Here is an 18,734-nt window from a genome sequence, read left to right on the forward strand (position 1 = left end):
AGTAACCTTAGATGTCGGCAATGCCAGGAGAACTTGGTGTACTTGACTCTAAGAGGAGTCATCTGGAGGGTGGAGCGGTGTGGAGGCATTGCAGCCAGGCTCTGTGATAAATGGGAACTTGAGGTACCATGGAGCTGGTACATGGCACATTTGCTACCTTGGGCCTACAGTCTGTCATACTTTGGACAAAATGCTGTCCTTTTGGTGAACTTTGCTTGTTATAATATCATTATAATACCAAAACACTCCTGCATCCCAAAAGTGATCCACCTCTAAGGTGCTACCACCCCTCACTGGGCATGTGCTTTGAATTTCTTAAAAGTAAAGCGAGGAAATTTTACACCAATCATAATGAAGGTATGTATGACTAGAGTCACTCAAGCTCCACCTGAAAGATGAAAAATAGTATAAAATAGGTTAAGAGAAAAGGGGTGTTAGGGAAGATACCATCACGTAGCACTCTCACTTCTGGGACCAGGCGATGGGCTGAGCCTCTCTTCCCCCACATTAGGACACCTTTGGATAAGATTTGAGCACTTGGCTATACCAAGTGTTTCCCTGGGAAAACTTAGAAACCTCTCTATAGCTTCACTTCAAATCTCCAGTGCATTAGAGTCGCTTCATATTTGCTTAACGCACTTGTAGCCTAGCAGCGTTACTCATTTTCCTAGTGTTTGTGTGTGTCTTGTAACCAGCAATTCTATCACCGGTAATCCAAAGAGCCTGTGTAACTGTTGCTTTAATAAATTGTACTACAGATTATTGCAGCCGTGATCGTTCTCACTGAACGCGACCAGCCTGGGCAGCTGCCAAATTAGTTACTGACCACAAATACTCTGATGAGTGGTTACATCTACAATCCTTAGAAAATAAACCGTTGACCAAGTCTGAGACTAAGACTGGACTTAGCTGCACCTAGACTCCTGTCTGAGAAGGAGTTTAGCAAGCAAGGGGGTCCTGTCTGAACCTCATGACTCAATGGTAGGGTCTCTCCCTGGCCACTCCTCAGACTCCCACTATTAACGCAACACAGGCTTACTTCAGTCCCTGGGAAAGTTATGGAATGAATCCTCCTGGTGACGAAGCATCTAACTGGGAAAAGCCAACATGGCTTCACTAAGGGCAGATCGTGCTTGACAAACCTGGTGGCCTTCTATGACAAAGTGACTTGCCTGGTTGACATGGGGCGGGCGGTGGACATTGTCTACCTGGACTTCTCCAAGGCCTTTGATATGGTCCCCCACAGCCTCCTCCTGGAGAAATTGGTGTGTTATAGCCTAGACAAGTGGTCTGTGCAGCGGGTGGGGAACTGGCTGACAGGCTGCACCCAAAAGGCGACGGTAAATAGATCTTTTTCAAAGTGGCAACCTGTCGCTAGTGGAGTCCCCCAGGGATCGATATTGGGCCCAATGTTATTCAACATCTTTATAAGTGATCTGGATAATGGCATCGAGTGTAGCCTGATGAAGTTTGCAGATGACACCAAATTGCACAGGGAAGTAGACACTCCAGAAGGGAGAGCTGCTTTGCAGGAAGATGTGGATAGGCTGGAAGAGTGGGCCAGCAAGAATCTTCTGAAGTTCAACAAGGAGAAGTGTAAGGTCATGCACCTGGAAAAACATAATCTGGGAGTGCAGCACAGACTGGGATGCACCTGGCTGGAGAGCAGCTCTGTGGAAAGGGACCTGGGGGTCCTGGTGGTCAGGAAGCTCAACATGAGCGAACAGTGGCTGCTGCGGCCAAGAAGGCCAATGGGATGCTGGTTTGCATCAAAAAGGGCATCACCAGCAGAGAGAAAAAAGTCGTTATCCCACTCTACTGAGTGCTTGTCAGGCCACACCTGCAGTACTGTGTGCAGTTCTGGTCCCTGCTCTACAAAAACGATGTGGACAGGCTGGAAGGAGTCCAGAGAAGGGCCACTAAGACGATCAAAGGCCTGGGAAGCCTGCCATATGAGGATAGGCTGGGAGAAGTGGGTTTGTTCAGCCTTGAGAAAAGGAGGCTCAGAGGGGATCTCATCACCACGTACCAGTACACGGAGACTACCTTTTTGCAAGGAATCACATGGAGAGGACAAGCGGGAATGGACACAAATTGCTCTTGGGGAGATTCCAATTGGACATGAGAAGGAAATTTTTCACAGCGAGGACAGTCAATGATTGGAATAATCTCCCCAGGGAAGTGGTTGACTTGGCCATGTTGGGCACCTTTAAGAGTCGTCTGGACAGGGTGCTGGGCCATCTTGTCTAGATTGCGCTTTTTCTAGAATGGTTGGACTAGATGATCCCTGAGGTTCTTTCCAACCTGTGATTCTGTGATTTTATTAGTTTTTCCTTATGATCCTCCTCATGGCTTAAGCCAAAGTACCACTCTCCTTGATCAGGCACAACTTCAAGGGGTCCATAAACTACCCAAACCATGAAAGTTCAACAGAAAAGCTCAAATGATTTTTAAGGGCCAGCTTGCACCTGAGGAAATACCCTTGTAGAAGCTGTAACTTCAAAGCATAACAATTTCTCTTTGCTTATTTATACCCTGGTGATCCACACCAGCATCATCCCCCCCAGCCCTACATATTTCGTTGTGTTTCAGAATGAATGAAAAAAGGATGACAGCAACAACAGAACAACATCAGGAAACAAATATTGCTAGCCTTTTCAGCTGTGGACAGGCAAAAGAAGATGACACTCTAGTTTCTGTAGAGCCATTCAAAAAAGGTCTATAGAGAGCCTTTTTTGTCACTCAAGTGTCACAAAGAGAGATCTGAACAAAAAATACACACCTTGACAAATTGGAAATGCTAAAAGAAAATCAGGTATCGCTTCTCAGCAAATAAACGTTCTGACTTCCTCAGAGTGTCTGCCTATCTCTTTCCTTGAGACGATAGCTGGATGAATCATAGAATCATAGAATATCTCAAGGGACCCATAGGATCAAGTCCAACTCCCAGCTCCTTGCAGAACTACCTAAAACTAAATCATATGACTAAAAGCATATTCCAGACATTCCTTGACTCTGACAAGCTGTGATCACTTCCCTGGGGAGCCTGTTCCAGTGACTGACTACCCTCTCAGTGAAGAGCCTTTTCCTAATGCCCAATCTGAACTTCCCCTGACACAGCTTCATTTCATCTCTTCATGTCCTATTGCTGGTCACCAGAGAGAGAAGAGCAGCACCTCCCCCTCCATTGTCCCCCCTTGAGGAAGTTGTAGACTGTGATGAGGTCACCGCTCAGTCTTCTCCAAGCTGAGCAAATCAAGTGACCTCAGCCACTCCTCATAATCTTGCCCTCGAAACCTTTCACCACATCGATTGCTCTCCTCTGGACACACTCTTAATAGTTTGAAGTCTTTTTTACAACGAGGTGTCCAGAACTGCACACAGTACTTGAGGTGGGGACACAGCAGTGCAGAGTAGGGTGGGACAACCACCTCCCTTGACCAATACCTACACTGTGTTTGACCCTCCCCAGGACACAGTTGACCCTTTTGGCTGCCAGGGCACATTGTTGACTCATATTCAACTTGCCATCAACCCAAACCTACAAATGTCTTTCCATGGGGCTGCTCTCCAGCCCCAATTTGTACATATAACCAGGATTACCCCATCCCAGGTGGAGAATCTGGCACTTGCTCTTGTTAAATTTCATACGGTTGGCGATTGCCCAGCTCTCTAGTCTATCCAGATCTCCCTGTAAGGCCACTCTACCCTTAAGGGAGTCCACAGCTTCTCCTAGTTTACTATCATTGGCAGACTTCCTTATGTACATTCCAAATAATTTATAAAAACATTAAAGAGCACTGGCCCTGAAATCAAGCCCTGGAGAAACCCATTAGTGACTGACAGTGAGCCTGATGTAACCCCATTTACTACAACTCTTTGAGTTGACTTGTCAGCCAGTTGCTCACCCACAGTATTATGGACTTGTCTAGCTGTGTGCTGGATGTTTTGTCCAGAAGGATACTGTGAGAGACAGTATTGAAAGCTTTGCTAAAATGAAAATGATCCACATCTACTTGCTTCCCTTGGTCAGCTAGGTGGGTGTCCTTGTTATAAAATGAAATGAAGTTAGTTAAACAGGACTTTCCCTTCATGAACCCACACTGGCTATGACCAATGACTGCATTGCTTCTCAAATGTTTTTTATTAATTCCCAGAACAGTCTTCTCCACAATTTTATTGAGCACAGAAATGAGACAGGCCTGTCATTACCAGGGTCTTCCTTCTTTCCCTTCTTGAAAATTGGGACAACCTTTGCCAGCTTCCAGTAGACTGGGACCTCTCCAGTCTCCCAAGACCTTTGAAAAATAATAGTGAGAGGTACCACCATGACATCAGCCCGTTCTTTCAGTACCCTAGGATTAATCCCATTGGGCCTCATAGATTCATGTGCAACTGTAATGCAGTTGGTGTAGTAGAAGCATGAATTTTATTTGGATTTGCCAAAATAAGTGGAAGGAGGCAAAGTGTACAGATAGAAGGATCTACTTTCCAAAGACACACCAAATGGACCCTCTACCAGAAGTCCACAGGAAAGGATTGGTATCTTTTATGTGGTGATGATTAGCTATATTTATGGATAAAATGGTTTTGTATTTCACACATACAGCCAAAGGAACTTCAGAACTATTCAGCTTTTCTTTCCTGTGGAAAAAAAAGCACCTTTGAAAGCTTTGAGGGTACATATGGTTGCAAAAGCTATTGTGTGTCACATCTGTTACCATAATACTTACACACTCCCAAAGTTCTTTCAGACAATTCTGCTTTGATACCATAGCAAGGAGACAGCTGCACCAATGTGAGATAAAGCATCAGGCAGCTCTGAGCTCTAAAACGAGTAGCATTTGGGGATGTCTCTTTCATGCAGAGATGAGATCCATGAGTTAGGTGGGAGCCTTATTCCAACAGTTGAGCAACATCAAAGTGACAGCTTTCCTACTTGCTAGCCATGCTATCAACCTGAAACAACGGATATCATGCTGGTCACTGGCAGATGCCAGAGAGAAGTCTTTCTTCTGTGACCCTGAAGCCCATGAAAAGATCCATCAAGAACTGGGGAGCATGCCATGCTACTTCTGCTCCAGTCCCCCCTTTGTTGGTGAAAGTGGGCTTTCCAGGCTTGGGCTGTCCCATTTCCTTGCTATGTTACTACACCTTTTGATTTTGGCTGTTTGGCTTCCTCGGATGACACTGGAGGAAGAAGTGGAGTCTAAACTTTTCATTAGAAACCGCTGAAAACTAGGGAGATAAAAGGATAAAGTGATTGCTACTATTCTTAGCAAAAGTCACCTTGTCACTCACATGGGCCACTGAATTCAATGCCTGGGTTGCAATTACATTATCCTTTGTGACCCTAACTTCAGTTGATGTGCTGCTATAGCAGCTTCTTCAGGTGTTTCTGCAGTCTTTCAATATTGGTGGAAAAGAATACAACCTCAAATTACAGCTTCTACAAAGGACAAGTTTGCAAATCCTTCTTCTAAGGTGCATACCAAGGGGTATTCAGGTATTCCTGTTCACAATAATACTACTACTTAAACTGTGCTTTAACAACCCAAGTATTGTAAATATACTTCTGCCAGTAATACTTCATGAAAGAAGATAAAGAATCTGAGCACTCTTGTGCTTTTGGCAAGTTGTCAGGGCTTTTTAACCAACAAATGTCTCCAGCAGTGGAGACATTAGTACGGACCACTTTTAGCAGCAGTTCAAGCAAAGGTGGCTAAACCAGAACTGTGCCATCTGTTAGCGTGGCTTCATCGTGCGGAAAGGTAACATCCACCTGCAAAGAGAGAACAGCTTGAAGCAGCAAATTTTTTATACCACTTCTAGCTAGATCTCCAAAAGTACATCTCATTTACTAACTACTAGTTACTAAACAAGTACTGACATACTATGTCTGCCCTAAACTCTGACAGTGAAAGTAGCAGCAGATTTTTGTGCATTGTGCCCGTGGAAAATATCTGTATACAGAGTGATTCTTACTAGAACAGTTCTGCTTATAAAATTGCTTAGAATAAACCGTCAGCAGCAGCACATTGTGGTCAAGGAGGAGTTGTTTTTCGAATAGAAAAGGACTACTGGTTAGGTTAATTCAGGTATTGGGGAAGAACATATACAACAGGATTTAGCAAAATTTGGAACGAGATCAGCAGAATCAAGTCAGAATAAAAACTGTCTGTAGCATACTGTTAACAGTGCAAAAATGGATCAAGGTTTCTTCCTTGCTTTGGTCAGATGCCTTTGTGGAAAAATAACTGGGTTATATTTCAGGTGGCTTTTGACATAGGCCTTGATATGGAACTAAACAACTGGTGCACACTGGATTGCTGCAGACTGTGTGTCATTCTACATAATTGAAGTGAGTGCTTTAGGTAAGTCAAATTAAATGCACTTAAAATGAGTTATTTATCAAGTGATATAGAATGTATCTTGCTTACTTGACATCATTAACATTGTGCAGAAAATGACCTTACAGAAGTAATAAAAATAAGCTTTACTTACAGCCCTTTTTACACTTGGGTTTTCTTACAGTACCCAGTATTTCCAAATTCCTCCTTCATTTCAGCTATGCTTCATGCTTTGAAGTCTGGATCATAGGACTTTGGGATGCTGAACTAAACTTCTGTAGGTTAACTAATTAAACCACTTTAATTAACATCAACAGCAGCAGAGGCTGAATTCTGCAGGGTCCTTCTGGTGACACTGTCAGTGGAAAAGAACTGAGTAATGTTGCCCGTTGGCTAGATCAACTGGTAGTTGGTCTGAGATCCCTCTAGAGGGAGATGTCCCTCTACAGATAGTTCTCTTGTGCACGTGTGCTGGGGTAAGACCTATTCAGCCTCAGCAAGGCACCAGTTAGGCAATTAAGTCTTAGTCTTGATTAGCAAACCAATCAGGAGTATTCTGTAAACATAGGTGTGGCTGGTCACTGTTGTAGAAAATTTATAATTCTGTTTGGCAGGATGCGTTGCAGGAACCAGTATGCTAAGCTTTTGGTCTTTACTTGAAATTGAATGATAGGCAATGAATGACTGGACCGTAACTTACAGCTAAACTTCCCGAGAAAAATGAGCTTTAGGATGCAGCTTTTCTATCTTTACCACAGTTTTGTGCGAACTACCTGTTTTAATCTCGGTAGCCAATGGTCATTTTGATATTCTAGCATCTATTGGTGGTGCTCTTAGAGGGTCCTCCCCAGTTAAAATAACATTCTGCATTTCTTTATTGAAAACAGTGCCTGCAACACGTACTAAAGACCCTTAAGATACATGACCCGATAAGATTAGGCCTTTGTCTATGTTTTGTGAAATTGCCAAACATGCAATGCATTAGCATACTGCAGAATATTTATAGAAAAACTTGCAGAAGTAGGTTCTGCTGGTAATGAATTGACACCACTAATTCCTGGAGGCCTAAGTCTGCATGTCCCTTTGCTGAGAGCTGTAATGCGAATCTGTAATGGGAATGTAATCTGTAATGGAAATTATTGCTAATATTGAAATTAATAAGTATATGACTATCTTTACTTACTGGGAATGTGACAGCTACTTAATTGAATTGACACTTCATAAATATTAGTTTCTTTTGCAGTCCGAGACACACTTGGTACCTAGCTCTGCTGCTGCTAAATAAAAAATTGTGGTCTTACTTAAAAGCCATAAGTTGAAATAATTTTTCTCTCAAAATCAATAGTACCACAATCCAAAATATCCGGATATATAAAAACTGAAGCAATTCAGATATGTTTGTAACAAGAAAACAAATTTATTGATTTTAAAAGACAAGACACAATTTTGTTTTGAAAAACACAAGAAAGCTAGCCTGAGTTCAAGTCTGAAATATTCAGAAAAATCCTACTGTCTTTAGTATGTTCCAGTCATTTTTTTAAACAACACACTAAAAGTTAATATATATTTTTATAATTATAAAAGTTCCCCAGTTATTGTACAGTACACAATACAAATTGCCCACAAACTATTATTTAGCTCCTGCCAGTTTTGAGAGGACATGATATACTAAAAGATTTAGCATTTCTCACAAAAATCACATCAGGAAATACCTATTTACAAAATCAAATACATTATACAAAAAAACCATCACGTTATTCTGTAAGATGTCTTCTTTAAATAATCAAAAAGTATACTCAACTGTAGTCCAAAAACTGGAAAAGAACATTACATTATCTCACACATACAATCTACAAAAAGTTGCTTACCTCATTTACATAATATATGCAGTCAACAGGAAAATAAAAGTTTGAATATGTCCTAGTGTTATGTTTCTGTGCTGTGGGACTGAATAATGTAATATGCCACTTACTAAGTGAAATTTAAATGATGGCACTTAAAAAAAAAGACAGTATAAAATAAATGCAACAAAGGAAGTTTCCTAGAAGGTAAGAAAGCCCTGAGTGATGATAGAATTACTGATTGGTAGCTCTAGAATTAACCTAATTAAAGTTTACCACCTCAGGCACAATTTTCCAAGTTTTTCAAAGGCACTCAAAGTTTCTTTAACAGCCTCATTGGTTATTAACTGTAAATCCAAATTTTCAGTGAAGACGAGTGGAGATGGGCAACTTGCTTTGGTACAAAGTGGTATTTTCCTAGTGTATTTTAAGTTGCTTAATTGGGTTATTTTTTAAGATGGATATTTAGTATTTAAATACAAGGCAATTGCTTTAATAGTGTGTTGAAGGAAACTTTACTTGGGGAACCCCTTAAGTGTTCTTTGCGTAAAAAGCTCTTGCTGGTATAGTGAGTCAAAAAGAATTGAACTGAGTTCCTGGTAAATACCAATCCATGCAAGGTTGTTCCTCTGAAGTCTGAATTCCTCTTACCAAGACATTTATTATTTCAGAGTAAAACTCATCCAGAACTGAAAACTCCTTTAAGATGTTTGCACCATAATCAAGAAATTGCTTAAGAATATACAAAGAACATGTTCCTGATTTAGATTTAAGTGAGGCTCATTTGATGCTCATAGGCGTGTTCTGGGCCTTCTTTTCTGCAGTGAATTTCAGCCTTAATGAGCAATCTACAAGAACAATTCTTGCCAAATATTTAACTACTCAGGGCTTCCAGTCTCAAAATGCTGATTTATTTTTTCAACAGTAAAAGAAAAAAAATCAGAATAAAACAACAGTTAAAATGATCTTTTTCAAACTAAGGCATTTTTTTTACTTCAAACAAACACTAGGCAGTTGCTTTGTAAGTGGCTTTTACTATTTCTCAGTTAAACTGGTAAATTAAACTCAGGTCTACTGGCACATAAAATCACTAGCAGCAATGATCAAGGCATGCAAACTCAGAAGCATTTACAGGAAATTATGAATAAAAAAAGTTGTTAAATTAAAACCCTTTGAGTATTGCATTTATGTTAAGTAATTATGCATGAATTTGCATTAACTGACTAAAAATGTTTACAACTTACTTGCACTATACTACTGATGTAATTCAACTAAACTTAAAATTAGACCCCCTTTTTTTTTTTCCCTCAGTTAGACTTAAGTAAGTACAGCTGCACCTAGTGTTTGCTGACCAACTGATATTGCAAGAAACAGGTAGAAAATGTTTTGTACTCTCACTTAGTAAGGTGGCATTTCTATCTGTAAGTTCAAAGAATCTCTACTTGCTACTACACTGTTCCTTTGTTCTTGTAAGCAGTATTTGTAAGAACAAAGGGGCTTTTTAAAATGGCAAAAGGCTTGTGCAATTTCTAGGTTGCTTTTAAAATTCTGACATACAATCAGGGCCACCCAAACTGTAGCCCTGTAGACTAATATAAATAGAATACCTTGATATTTTAGCTAGTCATTATTGCAGTGAGTGATTTTTAAAAGGAATATCAATATAATTGTTTACTTTTTGTTCATGTTTATCAAAAACATTGCCAAAAATTTCAATGCAAACACATCAAATATTCTGCAAAATTTACTCTTCACTAAGCCTTCTTTTAATCCTAAAAATTCTCTTTTACAGTACTGGAATATTGCAATACTATCCTACCTCAGGAGATTTTCAAAATAGTCTGAACATATTTTCTAAACCTTTATCTTCTAAAGGCATCTTAAAGTAGAGAACTTAAGATCTGTAGAAACGTAGTTTGATTTTCTGTAAATATTTATGCAATTATGAAAACAAGGGAGCTGAAGTACTGTTTTCTATTACACAGTACACATCAATGGCAGTGAATATTTTGTCTACATGTACTGAGCCTCCTATAACAAAACCATTCCTGTATAGTATGCAAGTATTAACTTTAGACATAATTAAAAAAAATTCTACAACACTATCAGCTATTTCAAAGTATATGATCAATGAACTAATTAAATTATCTAAAAAGCTTTGTTCCCATCATGTTACTTACAATGCTCAAAGGGTTAATGCAAGGCATTATATCAAATTAATTTTCTAATACTAGATCTAGCACTGTGTGTTTATGCTTCTATTCCAGTTTTTATTGTATTAAATCACCAAACATATTAGCAGAGATACTAGAATTCTATTTATTCATTTGTTTTAAACCATATACAAAGAGAATGTCAGAGAGACAAGGGCCCAATTTTCAGAAATTCATACTGCTCTCAAATGAATGTTTTAAACTCTGAAATTATTGTTGTATACTTATATTACTAATAAATCTATTTTTTGTCAGCACTTTTATGGCTATCAATGGTTAGTTTTATTTTGTAAAAACATTCTGAATTAAATCGGATTGCAGTGCATCTCTAATATAAAATTATTTCTAAACGGTGCAGATGTCAATTGGTGAGAAATGACAAAGATTACCAGATCATTTCTCCTAGGGAAAACAAGGTGAACGGAAGAAGTGTTATAGATATTTAAAAATACCTCGCTTTAAATTAAATTTGTATATAGACCTATACATTCCTGCATGACAGAACATTATCTATTTTCTTATTTTGAACTAAAGGCAGTAATGCTGTAAATCATCATTTTATAGGTAAATAATTTTAAATCTATTTTCCAGATTTTTATGGAACTTTTTTTTTTAAAAGAAGGTGCTTAGAGCATGCTACAGTACAAGAACGAAACACAGAAATAATAATTGAAAACAGGAAAAAAAAAGCGCTTAAAATTGATTTACCATGAGAAAGATGAAAATGTACCAACAGATTTTAATAAATATAAAACTTTTGAAAATTGGGCCCCGTGTTTTAAAAGGTAGTTCAACAATACCCATTTGCCCACACTGTTCACTGCACTATTTGTGCTAATGGGGGAAATGCCTCTAAAGTAAGTATTTTGGATTCCATGTCAAGACTAGATAAAACACATAAACCATATCACTGCTCATAATGTCTACCCTGTGGATACCTGCTATACCTCTCCAGAGCACTAGACTTCAGAGCTGCTGTGGCAATGCAACCGCATGCTACACATTACAGAATATGGACTGAGGTATTTGTATCTCTGTAGTTTAATGATTACTAAAACCCAACTATTAAATAGCAAGAATGTGCAAAATGTTTTATCTAAGTGTTTGATTAAAATTTCAGTAAATGTAAAAACAAAAGAGAACATCCCCCAAACCTATAAGTATACAATGCAGCTTACAGTAACATAATCCTTCTAAAAAAATCTGGTAAAGTCTTCAGAATTTAAGCATAAGAATACAGACTCCATTCAGTTTTCTGAACCTGGGATAGTTCCAATTTGTTTTGATAACTCATTGTTTTTAGAAGCTATGAAATACATTCCATTTTTGTATTCAAGATTTTTGCTTAGTGTTTTTTTGCACTTTGTGAACAGTGAACAACTGAGTGGAGTGGGGAGCTCAATAATGGAAGATACTCAGGTCCCACCTTTCTTAGCAATCTAGATTTACCTATTACAATCGTACTCTTCTCAGCAACAACAAATCCAACATTAAACCAAGAAAGGACGATAATAAGAAAACATTGTAGATCCACCAACACAAAAATTGAAACAAGTCTTACAGTATTAAAAAAAGCTGAAAATGAAAAAAAAAAAAAGGTTGAATTATTTGACTTTATTTTACTTGTAAACATCTTATAATGCACAATGAAGGGGAGTAAATATTTATCACAGCTTAGTTTTAGCATTTTTGGTGAAGGGTACAGATGTGCTGATTTCCAAGGAAAAATCAGGACACACTGAGCAATACATGTGAGAACAAAATCTATAATGAAATTCAGTGCATTTATGAGTTTAGAAATAATGAATATAAACCTCACTCTAAATTTTACTGAGGCAAAAGCCATCTACTGACATTAGTAGGAATTATGCCTACATAGAACGAGCAGGATGGGTTTACCTCCGAATTCTGCAAAGGAATTAAAATTTAACTTTATACACCAATAATGTTAGGACACTGTAGTTGATGTGCAGCTGTATTTGGAGCATATGTAAACTCTAGCAACAAACTTGTTTGCTATAAATACGCTGTTCATTTTACATGCTCTTCTCCCATTTGGTACGTATGACTTTAAAGTCATTTTCACGCACTCCAGATAAACCAAAATAAAAGAATCCCTAATTTTCTTACACAGTCTTTTCTGTAAAGTTGATCTTTTTGTGCTCTCCTTCACTTTTTGGCTTTTTTTGCTTATTTAATTCCACTATTTTAGTGTAGCAAATTCATGTGTCTGCATAATGAAATGTTTAAGAAGAAAAATTTGAGTTGTTTAATGTCAATTAGTATGGTCTCTATAAACTGTCATTACTTAACCATTAAAATGTAATATCTGGCTGATACCCCACAAAATATAGAAATCGAAAACATGCACTGCATTATGTACCTGCTCTTTTATTTCTTTTTCATTTTTAAAATTAAAAGTAGACAAGGGTTTAGAAAATATATAATCATGCTTGGGGCTATGGTCAATCTATTTTGACATTTGAAGTTGGTATTAAAGCTAGTTTTGCTTTCCAAATTCCCAAGCAAATTTTATTTGTAATAAAGTGAAATCCAGCTAGAAAGAAGAAAAAATAGGTTTATTGTCATTCTAAGAGGGATATTAAAATCATTTAATAATAAAAAAATCCTTTTATTTTTTTGAAGGCTATGTAACCTGTCCTTACTTCTTAGGGAATTTGAAAATGACAGGCACACCTTGTTGAATTAATTTAAGAGTTAAGAATAACAAAAAGTAATAAGTCTTAGCTTCAGTTCTGTTTAAGGCACCATGTAATAGCCGAGGTACAATGATCCCTGATGTACATTCTTAAATGGCAATGGTCCATCTAGCCACCTATTCAAATTCTACACAACTGGGAGTAAGTACAAGTGAGGTGTGCCAGTTACACTGCCTTATCTAATTTTTGTAAAAATTTAAATCCACTTTAACAACAAGGAAATATTTTTTGAAAGGAAAATGATGCAGGTTGCTACATTCCTTGCATTCTATAAATCATCTTTTCTAAGAGCAGCAGATTGAACCACTAGTAGGAAAAGACCTGGAATAGAAGGAAGTCTTCCAAATGGAATGTTTTCCTGTATGTCCAGTTCAGCATAAGTAGCACGTACACTTAAAATTAATAATAATAAAGTCACTTCTTTTTTAGCTTCAGTTTCTAACAACTACAGTACCACTCGACAGCCGAAAGCACCTGTTTAGTGGCCCCACATATATAGAATCAGTAGTCTTCAAAACAGAGGAACTGGTATGCAAATAATATCTGGAACTGTTGATTTTAAAGGAAGCTTGCATTGTTTATATGATGGTCAGATAATGAGGTACGTTTGTGACGTACACATTACCACATTCTGTCACAATTCTGTCATTTAAACTCGCTTCTTGCTCACAGAAAGAAACCAGGAGATCTTCCCAACCCTCCAGCATTATTTAAAAAATCCCCCTGAATGCTCACAATTTTATCAAAATAGTGTCTTCTTCTTGTCCAATGAAAAGCACCTTTTATAACAAATTTGATACATCTGCTGTCAAATAAGTATGCCTCCAGTGTAAATCAAAGAAAATAGTTCTTTTGATATTTCACAGAAGTGCATCTAATTAAAAACCTATCTATATTAAATCATCATCATAACTAATAATTAACATTAAAAATTTTTTTAAAAACTATGAAAAAATTTAAATTATTATAAGAGGACAAAACCATTAACATTAAGCTTTGCAAAAATCTTCCTTGCATTTGATACTAAGAAAACTCTTCATATTGAGTGGCCAATGTAAAATGATTCTGTTTACAAAAAAACTCTTTTTTTTTTTTTTTTTTTTTTTAAACAGATCTGGCAAAATACATACACCCATTCCATTTAACAACTCCAATAAAATAATGTTCAGCACAGCTAAAATTTGACAACAGTCGACCTTCGGACTTAATTATCTTTATTTTTTTTTTTATATTAAACCCAAAGGGCTAACATAATGGGGGGTGTGTCGGGAGGAGGAGGAGGTTTCATATTACACCGCAGTATATGTATTTCCAGTAGCACTGCATTGTCTAATAGTCTGAGTAGTTGCAACAATGTGCTCGTTATGAATTGGGTTCAGGAGGTTCTGCTGTACTCCACTCTCAAGCACTGGCTGCATGCAGCCCACCTGGAATGCCTGGTTTAGCTCTGTTTTCTCCCTCTTGGCTTGTGGCTCTCCATTTTCATCCAGCTCTTCATCTATTTCACTTTCAACTTCGCTGCCCTCATCTGCACAAACAAACCACCATGAAACTAGCACAAAGGAAAAAAATTCTAATACAAGGGCCTTTATTTTACAAATAATAGTTGAAATACAAAAATACAGGGAAGACTAGCAATCTGATAAAGCACAAACTGAAAATTTAAAATTTTAATGGAAAAAGTAGATTATCTCAAATAGGTAAACAGACTCAGCTTTGATCACCTGAGTTACATTCTGTTGATTACAGCATGTGGAAAAAAACAAATGCAATCTTGAAAACAATCTTTAAACAACTGTGTTAACTTCATACTGCAAAATGTCTCTTATCTCTAAGAAATGATGAACAAGAGCGTTGTTACTCTCAGTTACAGATAGGGAAACTGAGGTGAAGAGATTTGGGATTACTTGACCTTAAATTTTGACATATATTCAGATAGTCACTAGTTGAGTTATCTGGGGTCAAGTCACCCTGAAGCGCTCAACTAGTCAGTATAAGAATGTATGCCAAAATATAGAATGAAGAGGTTATAAGGAACTAATTTCTTTCTATCCTTTCACTGGCAAGTTATGACAACTACCTGCATGCAATGCTGCCTTCTTCACTTCACAAAACTTTTACTACAGATAGACATACATAAGCATACTCCTGTCCTTCTTCCCACAGCTATTACCCTCCTCTGTCCTATCAGAAACAACTACATTCTGCGTAAAAAATGGGAATATTTCTTGTGTTAATAATAAACATCTTTAAAATATACTCTTATTTTAAAACAAGCCTACAATACTGTAGTCATTACTATAAGCTGCATATTATGCAGATAGCTTATTGTATCTATATATTAATGTATCTGTATAACATATACATGCACTTTAAAGCATAATATAGCTCTGAATTCTGTTTTACTGTATTTTTAAAACATAAGGACTTACTTTGCTCAAAGAGACACATTAGCTCTATTCAGACATATACCGGAGACATTAAAATGCTTACCTTTGTCCATATTTCCAGGGGACACAGCATTTAAATCACCAAACTGCAAAATAAACAATACAAAAACTGGACACGGTCTTAAGCAAATGTGAACTTGAGAGTATCTGTGATGGAGCAGATTTGTGCTCCCCTGGTTTGAGGCCAGCATTCAAACACATGAGTTTGGCTGCAGCTACATCTGTAGTATAGCAATTAATTTTCCATTCCATCCTAGTCTTGTGCTTATTAAGACAATTATCACTAAGTAAACCCTCAAAAATTAAAATGGGGAAGTACAAACTATTTAAGATTACTTCATCAGGGCCTTTGTTGCTTGAAGTGAGCTACTTCAGTGTTGTATAGTGCATAAATTATGATGGATATACATTCTAAGCTGCCAATATCTTAACAAAAAGCTCTTTTAAAAATTTCCCAGAGACAACTTTAATTGTGCTGGAACAAAAATGAAGGTGTGTCACAGTGTTGCAAATCTACCTGTAAAGTAGATGAAAGGCACTGCTGAGAACGGGTTTACAATCTGGTAACAAATTTATTTAGATCATAAAAGACCTTTTCAAAAAAGTTGTTCACAAGCTAGATGTACAACCTTCACAGAATCACAGGATGGTAGGGGTTGGAAGGGACCTCTGGAGATCATCTTGTCCAACCCCCCTGCTTGAGCAGGGACACCCAGAGCAGGGGCACAGGAACGCATCCAGGCGTGTTTTGAATGTCTCTGGGGAAGGAGACTCCACAGCCTCCCTTCCTCCCTTTCCTTCCCTGAATCCTCTGTCTTAAATAAGAATTGGCAGAGTGAAATGTCATCAATGAATCTCAAATGAAAGGAGTCCATTATTTAGATGAATACATTTCTAACCATAAATGATGACACCAGTCTTTTGCAGAAGAATTTTGCCAATACCTGTGTCCAAAGCTGGGAGAAGAGGAAGGGAGAAAACTGAGAATGCTTTTCTCAGCCATAACACCAGTTTATACTGTCTTACGGTGTTTGTCAGACCATAGTCTTACAGACCATAGTCTTAGACTTCCTCATTTTATTTCAGTCATAGTCATTAAACATACAGAAACATGGAAAGACGTGCATTCAATGAATATTTACTACTACTATTCTGCCCCTCACCTCCAAAAGTTTTGGGTTACTTACTTCCTCATAATATCTCCACCTTCAGTCTACATAAACTTTTTAGAAGACCCTGCACTCCATTTATGCCTAACACACACAATGTCTGTTAAGAAGACAAGAATGTAGTAACCGTATACTTGTGTAGTACCTTACTGCAAATATAGGCCAGAGATTAAGCAAATACACTATTGGTGGGTCACTAAGCAGAAACCTTGTTATTTAGTTTTCCTGAAACATGTTATGCCACATGAAATAAAATAATTTGACAAATAAAGCCGAGATATTTCCAATTTCTCTTGAAAGTATAGCATCTATTTATAGTATTTAGTGAGCCTATCAGTATATCTTGAGGGAGGAATGATACCTGATGCCAAATCAACTCACAAAATGACTTGCAATTTATTGGTAAGACGGAATACAACACAGTGACTCCTGAGTGTAAAAATATAACAAATCTGTCCCATTAACTATCTGGCATATTTTCAAATATATCCATTTTCCAGTACTTTTGAAGAGCAATTCTTTGATGACAATTCATGCATTCCTCACCATGTCACTCAAAAGGCTAGATGGAACTATTGGGGAAAAAAAGGGATGAGGTAAACTTTGCCTTGCAGATGCCACAGACGAGTTTAAAAAATTGGTTATGAATCGAGACTCTTCTTCTGTTTTTTAAACCAATAATCTTTAAAACACATGTATGAAAATCAACTGTGTTGCAAACCTCTATGTATGTCTACGCTGGTTTTATCACACACATGTGAACAGTACTGTACAAGCCAAAATTCTGCATGTAAGCCATCTTTCTCAAGTCAAGGCAGGTAGCCAGCTCACTTGTGCTAACATTTGTGTGGGAATTAAAAATGTGTGCAAATACATGTAAAGAGCTCCAGGAAAGCAGCTTTCTTACTACTCTGTTCTTTTTTTATTTTCACATAAAATAGTCAGTTCTCAAAAACTGGAAAAATGTTGTATGCTGATCAATATTTTTCAAACTGTGCGCATGAATCTGTATGCAGGTTTGTAAAGGGGCAAGCTCATTTGGAAATCATTGGTTGTTAGAATTCAGTGTGATTTTATTACTCAGTTTAACGCTGTTGTATGTATTTCTAACCCAGTCTATTGTTATATTGCAAAAGATCCTACAGCTCCACATAGATGTTTAAAAAATTTGCAAAGACACATACCCAAATTCATCACTAAATCTATCAAGTCTTGTCTCTTACGTATTATCTTACCTCTCCCATAACTGCAATAGGTGTCTCTCCTGTTGCCTGAGCAACACGATGTTCTACTAAGTAAAACATGTATTCATCGTAAAGCAAGCGGATCAGATGAAAAGAGCCAAAGCTAGCAGCACTGCGCAAGGTTAAATCTCGAATCACCATTGAGCTATTCAAAAATAGAAAAATATATATATTTATGTATTATATGTCATAGTAATTTTAACACTTATCCATGTAGACATTTCACCTCATAACCAATATTCTCAAAAGTAATGCTATCCACAAGTGTCTGATTTATGGCATCTTCGGAAAGAAATGTCCAGAAAAGGCAATCCTTTGCTGCTTTCCCTTCTCTGAAGGTATTGTTGGACACCACATTACATATGAAATAACCAGATTGTTCTGTTTTCAATTTTTTCTTTGTTTTGATATATGCATAACTAGCAGAACCTAACTTGAAAGAAAACTTTGTTGAAAACACAAACAACTAAAATGGTAAGAAAAAAATTCTATTTTAAACAAACTAATTCTTAAGTAGTGTCTGTTGTGTCCATCTTCCCAGTACAAAGGTTTTAAAAGCCACAATTTTAAAACTTTGAAACCCAAAATTACAAAAAGATATGTTTGCCTGTAGATATTGTAACAACAAATTCCAATACCTTCAGCAAGGAGTTGCTACAGTCCTTTTCAAAGGACAAGGTTTACTCTGATAACTGTTTCAATAAGCAGCTAACATGGAATGCTTGGTTTTTTTACACATTAAAACCA

General features: G+C 37.4%; 1 protein-coding gene across 4 annotated transcripts in view; it reads right to left on the reverse strand.

Annotated features, from left to right (window-relative positions):
• Nucleotides 1–7,749: 7,749 nt before the first annotated feature.
• Nucleotides 7,750–18,734, reverse strand: part of RFX3 (regulatory factor X3) — a 137,251-nt gene continuing 126,266 nt past the window's right edge. For 3 of the 4 annotated variants that reach the window (XM_064438070.1, XM_064438067.1, XM_064438069.1), the window contains 3 exons: nt 17,979–18,132; nt 15,618–15,660; nt 7,750–14,652 (listed from right to left, as the gene is read on the reverse strand). In XM_064438070.1, coding sequence (XP_064294140.1) covers nt 14,414–14,652; nt 15,618–15,660; nt 17,979–18,132 — 436 coding nt within the window. In that variant the 3' untranslated portion in view covers nt 7,750–14,413. Of the gene's footprint in view, nt 14,653–15,617; nt 15,661–17,969; nt 18,133–18,734 lie in introns of those variants that run through there. The other variant, XM_064438071.1, reaches the window with a different exon arrangement.

Source organism: Phalacrocorax carbo, chromosome Z (assembly GCF_963921805.1).
Source record: "Phalacrocorax carbo chromosome Z, bPhaCar2.1, whole genome shotgun sequence".
NCBI lineage: Eukaryota > Metazoa > Chordata > Aves > Suliformes > Phalacrocoracidae > Phalacrocorax > Phalacrocorax carbo.